This window comes from Cherax quadricarinatus, chromosome 63 (assembly GCF_038502225.1).
Source record: "Cherax quadricarinatus isolate ZL_2023a chromosome 63, ASM3850222v1, whole genome shotgun sequence".
NCBI classification, from domain to species: Eukaryota; Metazoa; Arthropoda; class Malacostraca; order Decapoda; family Parastacidae; genus Cherax; species Cherax quadricarinatus.
This window is the reverse complement of record NC_091354.1, coordinates 4,444,244-4,456,224: the sequence shown is the minus strand read 5'-3', so window position 1 is coordinate 4,456,224 and position 11,981 is coordinate 4,444,244. Positions and strand designations below refer to the sequence as shown.

The following is an 11,981-nucleotide window of genomic DNA, read 5'->3' as shown; positions in this document are numbered from 1 at the left end:
GTCCATCTTTGGGGTATTTACATGCATATATGTTTATGGAATATTTAAATAATACATGGAAATACATCATACAGACTTTATTTATATACAAATATAATCATGAACATTGTGTTAAAAATAAGTTTGAAATACAGTAATGTAATTCTAAATGTTACTTAAATATTTAATACCATACTTTATTTAATTCTTTTGCAATATCCAACATAAATAGGGCAACACAGAAATTTAATTACAGTGATTATGTGTGAATGATGGTGAAAGTGTTTTTCTTTTTTGGGTCACCCTGCCTTGGTGGGAGATGGCCATCATGTGGAAAAGAAAAAAAAAAGATTTAGATATACTTAGCCATAACAGTGACACTCCCATACTGGAGGTGGGAGGTACAGTGCCTGCACTCTGGAGGAGGAGTTTGGGATATTTGTTGTTTGGAAGGACATCTAACCAGTTGTATCTGCACACCTCTGGCAAGACAGTGATAATGTGAATGATGGCAAAAGTGTTTCTTTTTTGAGTCACCCTGCCTCAGTGGGAGACAGCCAGTGTGTTAAAAAATATACATACATATAGTACTGTATATGTATGTATGCCTATGTATATATACAGTATATCTATTTGTATTTTTTTTTTCTCAATAAGTCAGCCGTCTCCCACCGAGGCAGGGTGACCCAAAAAGAAAGAAAATCCCCAAAAAGAAAATACTTTCATCATTCAACTCTTTCACCTCACTCACACATAATCACTGTTTTTGCAGAGGTGCTCAGAACACAACAGCTTAGAAGCATATACAGTGGAACCTCAAATATCGAACTTTTTTCGGTCCAGAAGGCTGTTCGAGTGCCTTTACCGAATGAATTTATTCCCATCAGGAATAATGTAAATTAGATTAGTCCATTTCAGACCCTCAAAAATACACTTATAAAAGCACTTACAAAAATACACTTACATAATTGGTTGTGTTGGGAGCAGTTCGATTTTTGAGGTTCCACTGTGTGTGTGTAAAGATACATGTACACAACATATCCCTCCAAACTGCTAATATCCCAAAACCCTTCTTTAGAGTGCAGGCATTGTACTTCCCATTTTCAGGACTCAAGTCCGGCTATATAAAAATAACCAGTTTCCCTGAATCCCTTCACAAAATATTACCTTGCTCATACTCCAACATATCGTCAGGTCCCAAATACCATTCGTCTCCATTCACTCCTATCGAACACACTCACGCACGCCTGCTGGAAGTCCAAGTCCCTCGCCCACAAAACCTCCCTTACCCCTTCCTTCCAACCTTTTCGAGGACGACCCCTACCCCGCATTCCTTCCCCTACAGATTTAAATGCTCTCCATGTCATTCTACTTTGGTCCATTCTCTCTAAATGACCAAACCGCCTCAACAACCCCTCTTCAGCCCTCTAATACTTTTATTAACTCCACACCTTCTACTTGTATGTATATGTAAAGTATCTACAATCTTGTGGTACGATATGTGTACATGCAGCCTTTTTTTTCAATACCACAAGATGCTTTGAAAATAAAAGTTGATGTATCTGTGCCTGTTACTAACTCAAATATTTAACTGAGGGAAAGCTGTGCATTTTTTTCAAAAACTTAAGCTAGTGTCAATGCATATTTGCTAAATACTGCACTTCTGCATATGCTAGCATTTTCTGTTGTACTGGCTCTGATCATTAAATGAAAGTGAATTGATCAAGGTTGCCTTTGAATATACATTCATAATTAATGTCAAACAAGTTTGAAGTAAATTTGTATATATGATATATACACAGCATCTCAGCAACTTGCATCCTGATGTAAGGGCTGTGTTTTTGCCATTGAACACAACTGCACTCATTGAATCAATGGATTAAGGTGCAATAGCTGCATTCAAAGCATACTATTTATGCAACACATTTGCTAAGGCTGTTGAAATATCTGAATGCAGCCAAACGCTCTTAAGAATTTTGGAAATGTTTTAACATCCTTAACACTATCAGGAGCCGCTGCAGGAATTATTTGTTTATTCATTTATTCAATGACAATAGTTATTTATCATATAACATTTGTATTTGACTTTACACATTTTCAAGTAACGATGGGGTCATTGGAACGTAACCCATCATAAGTTGAGGAGCACCTACCTTTGTGTACTTCATGATTCTAACTTTGATTTTCAGTACTGTAAATTGGTTAACAACTGATATAGATAAAAGCTCATAAGATATAGTTTAGTTTAGTTTTATAATTGGGAATGTACTTAATTTGTAGGGGTCATATAGCACATGGGGAATGAGATACTACCATCAGGTTCAAAGGAAGGAGAGGATAGGCCCACATCAGTGAATCAAGGGCCCCTCACCAGCATCAAGGCACCTACCTCCCTTGACAGGATGCTTATAATTTAGCATATTAAAAAATCCAGTACTCATTTTCAACTAAATGCACACAGTATGTGTGGAAATATGAGACTTCCCGGTTCAGTCCAAGGAAGCAGTGCTGTATGACCCTGGTGGGTTTAGCACTTGGTTTTGATTACTATAATAATAATCAGTCCAAGGAAGGGCAGGTTCAATTCTATGGTTCAAGAACCCTTTACTAGCATCAATAAACCTCTCTTGAAGAGAGACTATAGTATAACAATGTACAGGACAGTATTTACAATACTAAATAGCAGTTTACATAGTTAAATCTAGCTGGACTTACACAGTATTACTTTGTATGCGTTCATAGTATGGTATTCTATGGAAATAATTACATTCACCAAAAAAGTACTATATTGTATCTGTACAGATTATTCTGCACTATTACAGTACTAATGTAGTTGGCAACTACATTAACTACAAAACTCACCGAGTTTTAACACATGGGTCGTTTGAATTGTGATGTCTGTGTTCTTCTGGCAAGATAGCTATTCAATAAATAATAATTAATGTTTTCTTGTTTGGGGGTCACCCTATCTTGATAGGAGATGGCCAGTGTGGTAAAAAAAAAAAAAAAGGTGAAGTTAATTTTTACTCAAAAATCAGTACAGTAGCTATAATATAATTCCCTTATAAATTTTCAGCTTGCTGGTTATTTTTTAAAAGTTTTGAAAATGTGTACATTTTACAGATTATACAAGGTGAATCTTCACTTCATATGGGCTTATTAAACAGTCTTGTAACTCACATTACAAAGTACTGTATAAACCATGATTACAATAAGACACTAAAAATTTCCTTTTCAACTTCAGTAGTAGAAAGTATAACTGGAACTGCTGTATATAGTTGAACCTGATATATTTTAACCATGGAACAAGTGTGAGGTGAAAGTGTTGAATGATGATGAAAGTATTTTCTTTTTGGGGGTTTTCTTTCTTTTTGGGTCAGCCTGCCTCGGTGGGAGACGGTCGACTTGTTAAAAAAAAAAAAAAAAAAAAAAAATTATCCGGAAGATCCCTGACAAGTATGTTTTCATTGTCATATGAATAATCTTGTATTTCTAGGATACACTAGAGAGAGATAAAACCTTAAACTGTCAAAGGTCTAAATTATACATGCCCTCAGTGCCAACAATTTTGAAGAAAATTAAAAAGTTATCTCTGAAGTTAAAAGTGTAATAAGAGTAAGTTAAATATGATTATTACTTATTGGGATATGAAGATTTGAATGTGACATTTGTGGTCATTTTATGACAACATGAGTGTTTGCCACATAAGATGTAGCTGCTACTTTAAATTATTTTACAAGTCTTTCCAGTGTCTAATTTTTTTTTTATGGATAGTATGCTTTACACCTATATCTATGTTTTCATATTATATTTATTGTTCAATCACACTAACCAAATGTAAACACTAAACACATGTAATCAAATGCAAATAGCATTTACTGGCTCCCACAATGACTTGCACACATGGTTTTTTTTTATACTGTGCACACCTAAGGCATAGACCTGTTTTCTCTGATGTAGTCCTTATCAGGCCAACTAGGAGCATTGTAGCAATCCTAGAATTTTGGTGTAAATTTATGTCAATGGCACTTTCCCAGTTGGCATAAATTTATGTCATCGGCAGCTTAATTAACCCTTTGACTGTTTTCGACGTATAAATACGTCTTACGAGCCAATGTTTCTGACGTATATATACTCAATAATTCTAGCGGCTTCAAATCAAGCGGGAGAAAGCTGGTAGGCCCACATGTGAGAGAATGGGTCTGTGTGGTCAGTGTGCACCACATAAAAAAAATCCTGCAGCACACATTGCGTAATGAGAAAAAAAAACTCTGATCGTTTTTTTGGAATAAAACGCCGACTTTGAGGTGTATTTTCGTATAGTATTTATCATTGTATTCGCGTTTTCATGGTCTTAGGTGATAAAATGGAAAACATATTACAGAAATAGAGATGATTTTCATTACTTTGACAATGAAAACAACCTTGAAACTGAGCTCAAAGTAGCAGAAATGTTCGATTTTTACCAATGTTCAGGAGTAAATAAAGCACACCACACGTCCAATACACATCAACTGGGGAGTCTAATATTCTTTCACTAGTGCACTGATATTATTTATACCATTTTTACAATAATCCAGTAGTCTGCATAACAGTAAATTTTGTATTTTTTTGTATGAATAAAAAATCAAAATAGAAAGCAATAATAATATAAGAGGGGCCTAGAGATATGACTAATGAACAGAGCATATGTTATTTTAGTGCCACGAATGTCTACCTTGTTTATTCTGGACCCTATTTTGAAATTGGCATCTTTTTTAGTTTGCATGAAATTGGCCAAATTGCCAATTTCTGACCACCATATTGGGTAGTCCAAATTAGTAAATGGGAGGTTTCTTGTACTCAGCTGATAGATAAAATGGAGTTCTAAAGAAATAGCTATGAGTTTGGTCAACTGGAACAATGGAATTGGCTGAAAATAGGGCTCAAAGTCGGCGAAATCGCCGATACGCATATGTCGCCGAGACCGCTAACTTCGCGGGAGCATAATTCCATGAGTTTTCGACCAAATTTCGAACTTTTGGTGTCATTACCATCGGGAAAAGATTCTCTATCATTTCATAAGAAAAAATAATTTTTTTTTTTCAAAAATTGAGCGACATAGAATGACAGTTTCAGAGAGGGGCCTGAAACAGTCAAAGGGTTAAAGGCTAATAAGCTTAGTGAGGATTCAGATTTGCTGAAGGTTTATTTGGCTCAAACCTAAACACTTATCCTAATTCAGAGATTCTCAGAGATTCCAACTTTTTCCACAACATTAAGTAGATTCCAACTTTTTCCACAACATTAAGTTTTTCTTTTTTTTTAAGTGATAGCACAAAGATTTATTATAACACTAAAAATAAGAGATCATTTTTTTCAAAGATCTATCAACTTTTAATAATCTGAAACCCTAATAAAATAATTTCAATTTTTTGTACAGTCAAAATGTAGGTACAGTATGAGAGTTGTCTCAGCAGGCACATACTCGTACAATGTATTACAATACATACCAAGAATGAGTATATTTGTCATGCAGATAGGGATAACTACCATGTAGGGCAATTTATAGCAATTTAATACTACTTCAAATTTTAATTAATGTTGAAAGATTGATGTAAAACCAGCAAAAATATTTCTTTTCTAAAGGAAGGAACACACAAGGACTAAAATGTATTTAAATACCCTAGATCCTATAAGAAACAAGGTTTTATTATGGAAAATAGCAACCATTCGTATATAAGGAGACACAGACCTTTTACCTCTTTTCAGATGGAAAATACACAAATAACCCGAACATAGGAGAAAGAAGTTTATGACGGTGTTTCAATCCGACTTGGACTGAAACATCGTCTTAAGTTTATTTCTCCTATGTGAGGGTTGTTTGTGTATTGTTCCAGTTATGGTATTGTGCCTTTTGTTCTTCAGGTGAAAAATACTTAAATTCACATAATTTAAAAGTTCAACCAAGGTCTAGTGACTACACCAAACTGAGGACTGCCAGAATTACTTTGATGACTGGGAAGTTCAGGCAAGATCAAGCTGTAGATGGGTGATAATCTCCAAAGTTGAAGAGATATAATATTGTAAAAAAAAAAAGAAATTGTAAATATGCACATGTCATAACATGATATTCTTAATTTAGCCTTACTTAATAGTATGTTACCTAATATACCTTAACCTAACAAAGCCGAAGATTTTAAATTTAATTTTATAGTTGATATCATAATTAAAAATTTTGTAGATTGTTTACAAAAATAGATGGTTATCCTTATTTGACAAATGTGTGTTGCTGATTAATACTTAGACAATTTTTCCTCTATTAAACAAACAAACATACATATATATACAGTATCATATAAATACAACACGACTCTACTCTTGTAACCACAATTAGGCAAGTACAAAACCACACACCCCACCACACACACACATGTACATTACAAACAGGCCAAGTGTCTATCGACAAGTGCCTCTGACAACTGGTAAAACAAACACACACACACACACACTAAATGTAAAAAATTTGTGAAAAATCCCACTCACTGAAGGAGCTTTATAGATTACATGGCACACCACATACATTCTGAGTCTATGTAAAACATTACAATCCCTTGATATAACAGACTTCTTAAACATGAAGCAAAATCTACTAGGCCAATCAATTCAGAAATAATCTTTGTCTGTTACTGTTACAATTGCAGCAACACAATCTCTTCTCTATTCACCACATTTGCCATTACTGGCCACTAGCTCTCCACTGCCCTGCCCATCAGTCCATTATATAGATGGTTAACCTCTAATACTAAATTAATTTTAAAAACTCTTACAAACTTTATATGAAAATCCTTACTTGTATAAATACTGATCAAGCACACAGCCCAAGAATTAAAGTAGGCATTGGAACATCTAATTTCTTGATGAATTTCTACTCTACAGAATTCCTTGTGAAAAAAAGGAATGACATGATCAAAACTTGTGTAATAATCATATCCATTAAAATGTAGCAGCCATAAAATTTACTAATAATATTCACAAAAAATTGTGCCATGTATCAAAATATATGAAAATGAATACCAGGGTGAAATGTTTTAATACTTCAATACAAGTGATACTGCAGAACTACTGATGCATCTTCACAATATAGCAGTAATACAAGATAGTACTAAAACATTTCATGTAAATAAATTGTTCCTTGGTATACACTCTGAAAACAGTAAAATGATAGTCATTACTCCACACACATTCAGTACTGTATTCACAGTTACTAAAACATACAGTATATTATCATGCAACCGTGAACTCACTGGTTCATCCAGGTAAACTGACCATCACTAAAGAAAATATTACATGAAATTATTTTATTGCTTAAAAATTTGAAGTGTACATTATTTCAAGTTTACCAACCTATGTGTAATTTTTTTACACCACAATCTTTTATGTTTCAGCTTTACAGTACAATAAAATATGAGTAGCATTCAATTAAATGTATCTATGCAACTGTGTGGTCACTGGTATGTACAGTATGAAGCAACAGATTATACATACCACCTACAGGACCCCACGGTTCTTGACCCAAGTGGAGCAAAACATCCTCTGAATCTTTATGCAGAAGAGAACATACATGGCCTACACACTGCATATTTATCCAATAGCACCTACTGCTGCCACTTGTATTAACATCATTACTGCTGTCAGCTTCATCCGAGTTGCTGCTTACCTCAATGTTTTTTGCACAGATGGACAAATACTTAAAACTTCCACTATCTATTTCATCCTCAGATCTCTTGATACTGTTGGAGATTTCAGCAGGTTTACAAGCATTCATAGCTGATGCATTCCTCTCATGAATAGTAGATAAACTATCAACTTCAAAGACAACCCTTTTTACAGGATAATGAAGTTTATTGAGGGAAACAGACATAGAGTTTTGCTTGCAAAACCAATCATATTCACACACTCTTTGAAGAGTCCACCTACATTTAGGGTTTGTGTGAAGCATGGCACGAAGTACAACAGCTGCTTGAGGTGTCAAAGTATCCAAAGCATCTTCATGATGTAACTGAAGCCCAAATAATGCTGTGGTACCTCGACGTCCATTTCTTGTGTATTCGCTGAAAGGTACCTCCCCTATCAGTGTAAAATACAAAGAAGCACCTAAACTGAATACATCTACTTCTGGCCCATATTCATGCGATGCTGAAGTAAGCTCAGGTGCCATGTAAGAGACAGTTCCTGCACGAGTTCGGGCAGTAGTCAATGGAGAGGAAGGCTCCCATACTGCTGCTAAGCCTAAGTCAATTAATTTTGCAACTGGAGCCACCAATGTTTTCCCTGGCACAACCATGATGTTTTCTGGCTTTACATCTCTGTGCAATATGCCCTGGTTATGCAAGTGATGCAAACCAGCTGCCACTTGGGTAAAAATTATTGCAGCTAAAGGCTCAGCAAGACCAGTGCAATTTCTTTCAAAGTGCTGTGTTACTAAATCAGCAAGTGTAGTATCACCAAGATCTTCAAGGAACACATACAGACCAGAAGGTCCCCGCATCACTTCTAACAAAGCAACAACTGATGGGTGCGAAACCTTTGCCAGAAGGGCTGCTTCATTCTCTAAGGCTGCACGCCACTGTGTTTCTTCCACATGCTGACAATCTGTATGTTGCCCAGCTTCTCCTCCACACCCTATTCCTCCTACAGCCCATGGCTGGTGCTTCACTGCCACCTGGTAACCAACTACTCTGTGTGTAGCCCGTGACACCCATCCAAACTTTCCTCTTCCCAGCACCCCTCCCATGTGATAATGACCTACCAATACCATCTCAAATTCTCTTTACCACTCCAAAACACAAGGAAAAATTTGATTTTTTTTACCAATTATATGTACACAAGAAATAAAAGCAAAGGGGATATACAACCTTAATGATATTTTATGGCTTTACATGTATATGAGACAATACATACTAAGATTTAATGCATACAGTTCTAATTCTGTACAATATGTGCACAATCTTATATAAGTATACTCATATATATATACATATATATATATTTTACATGGTGTTAGTCTGCTAGTTCCTAATTACATTAACATTTTCTCACTATGGATACAACCATCTAATTTAAAACAAACATTTAAAAGTATGTCAATACAAATTTACCCTATGTACCAATGAATGTGTATGCTACAGTGTTGTTATATGCTAAAGTATAAATAACAGAAAATTCAAATCAAATACTTGTTTGACAATTACCAATTTAATTTTGAAGTTAGATGTATATGCTAAGAAATCCATGGCAGTAAAAGTCCATCACAATATTAGATGTAGGTTTCACAAACTAATGGGTTCTAATTACATTTAAAAACACAATACTGAAAGCTCTGAGCTTATGTATAACTTAAAACCTAAAGTTCATCATTCATTCACTCACCAGAGCTACCAATGAGGCCACATATACAATCAGTTACATTTGGAAAGACATCGTTCATATTTATTTTTATTTCTTAAGCAAAGTCATGACTAAGAGGAATATTAAATTATTGGCTAAATCTGCAGGTACTCTTGATCACTTCCTTAGTGTCAACACTAGGCTAAGGATTATCTCCGCTAAGTATCACAGCTAAATTCAAGACACTGCTGCAAGTCCTCAGGAATTACTGCGATTATATTCTTTAGCTTTATTTAATCTCATTATATGTACTAACTTTTTATAAAATGAAAGTCATTCTTGGAAATTATTTTTGTTCTCAAAAGTAAGTTTATTCAGGTAAATTTCTACAAGTACAACAGTATTTAAAGGGTGAAACAAAGTAGGCTTATTTCTTTTATAAATGATATACAGTTCAAATGTATATATATATATATATACGGCCGGTGTGTTGAAAGAAAGAATATATATATATATATACGTATATATACTGTATATACATATAGATACCAAAGAATATCTGATTAGTCTTTTTTTTTGAGAAGAAATATTAATACTGCACCAATTAACTACAACAAAAATAAGGCCTCCTTCCAATCCTTTATATGAAAAAGCCTTGAATATTTAAGGCAAACAGAGAAGTAACTTACAAGAACAATATATAACTTTATACAGTGTATGTCAAGATGTAACTAAATTAAAACTAATGCAAGAAATCACTTTTGAAATGTTCTAGTCTATAAAATCTTGAAATAATCAAAATGTGTAGTGTGGATACCCCACATCTAGTGGGTCAGGGATTCCTGCCAACACAAATCTTTCTTCATATGTAGATTGAATGTATTCAGTAATCACACCTTCCAGTTGGCAAGGGACAGATATATCCCACAGGACAATGCAGAGCAGTTGAGGGGAAAGGGGAAAAATGGGCAGCAGATGGTGGGACATCCCACCTATGGCTGGAAAATGATCATATCCCAATCGACACACATGCTGAAGACGTGGTCGCTCAGTTATTACCAACGTTGATCTCTGCGTTCATATTTCCTGGAAAAGGTTTCAATAATTTAGGTTATTGGAGAGCTACAACTGGGTTCACATGTAACAAATTATAATAAGAAGTTCAATTTCGTTGGCTGGCTAACAAACTGAATATTTTATTCAAGACACATGCCTGAGATACATTTGCTGTATGTCATGTACAATTATTGCAGTATTCTAAGCAAGGATTAAACTCAAAATGGTGAAATATATACAAATTCATGTGGAGGAGAAAGAGGATAAGGACAAGTAGTACTGTAGTAGTAATAATAGTAATAGTAGTAATAATAGTAGAGAGAAGTGTAATAATAGCAATAATAGTACAGAAAAGTGTTATAATAATAATAATAGTAGAGATAAGTGTAACAGCAGTAATAATAGAAGAGAGATAAGTGTAATAGTTGTAGTAACAGCAATAGTAATAACAGTAGAGATAAGTGTAATAGTAGTAACAATAGTACAGAAAAGCATAATAGTAGTAATAGTAGAGATAAGTGTAATAGTAGTAATAATAGTAGAGAAGTGTAATAGTAATAGTGACAGCAGTAGTAATAATAGTAGTAGTAATAACAGTAATAATAATAAAAGTAGTGAAAGCAATAATAATAGTATTATTAATAGTATTAGTAGAGGAAGCACTAACCCTGTAGGGGTCATAGTGGCTGAGAAACGGGAGGCGATCAAGTTTAATCTAAGGGAGGATAGGGAAGATAGCTTCAATTCTTTGGACCAAAAGCCCTTCCTAAGCATAATTATCATCCCAATCATATAGTCAGCCTCAATTCCTTGGGCCAAAAGCCTATCATCCCAATCATATGATAGCTTCAATTCCTTGGACCAAAAACCAATCAACTCAATCAAACTGACAGCTTCAATTCCTTGGACCAAGAGCCCTTCCCCTGCGTAATTATCATCCCAATCATACAGAAAGCCTCAATTCCTTGGACCAAAATGCCCTTCCCTAGCATAATTATCATCCCAATCATACAGAATCACTTACACGTAGTGAAGGGTCACACATCACCTGGGAAATATTCACATCTGATCCAAGGATATGGAGAATAGCTCCATCTCCTTGACTCAAGAGCCCTTCACCACATATATTCACTGTTGGCCCTGGTGAGTACAAATTAAGAGTTACTCACCAGTGTGAGAGTTAAGAGTGAGGCTGAGTGTTGCCTGGGGACCACAACAATAACAATGTATCACCACCACCTGCAACTCTTGCCTGAGCTTGGCAACACAAACCGCTACATTCTCATTCATTGTGTTTTAACAACACAAACCGTAGTACTCTCAATAGGTTTTAACAACACAGTAACTGCACTCTTACTTGACGAGTTTTAAATACACAAAGAACTGAATTCTCACTCAAATTGTAATAACACAAACCCCTTCACTTGCTCAGATTTTAACATCACAAACTGCTACATTCTCATTCATTATATTTTAACAACACAAAAAGCAATACTCTCAATAAGTTTTAACGACACTAACAACAATACTCTCACAAATTTCAACAACACAAATCGCTACACTCTCAATAAGTCACT

The 11,981-nt window shown here is 34.8% G+C and overlaps 1 protein-coding gene across 1 annotated transcript; it reads right to left on the bottom strand.

Moving 5' to 3' along the window:
* Positions 1 to 7,297: 7,297 nt before the first annotated feature.
* LOC128698212 (uncharacterized) lies at positions 7,298 to 9,273 on the bottom strand. The gene has a single exon (XM_070098615.1). The coding sequence runs from the start codon at positions 8,777 to 8,779 to the stop codon at positions 7,451 to 7,453; it is 1,329 nt and encodes a 442-aa protein (XP_069954716.1). The 5' UTR covers positions 8,780 to 9,273; the 3' UTR covers positions 7,298 to 7,450.
* Between the last annotated feature and the right edge of the window lie 2,708 nt (positions 9,274 to 11,981).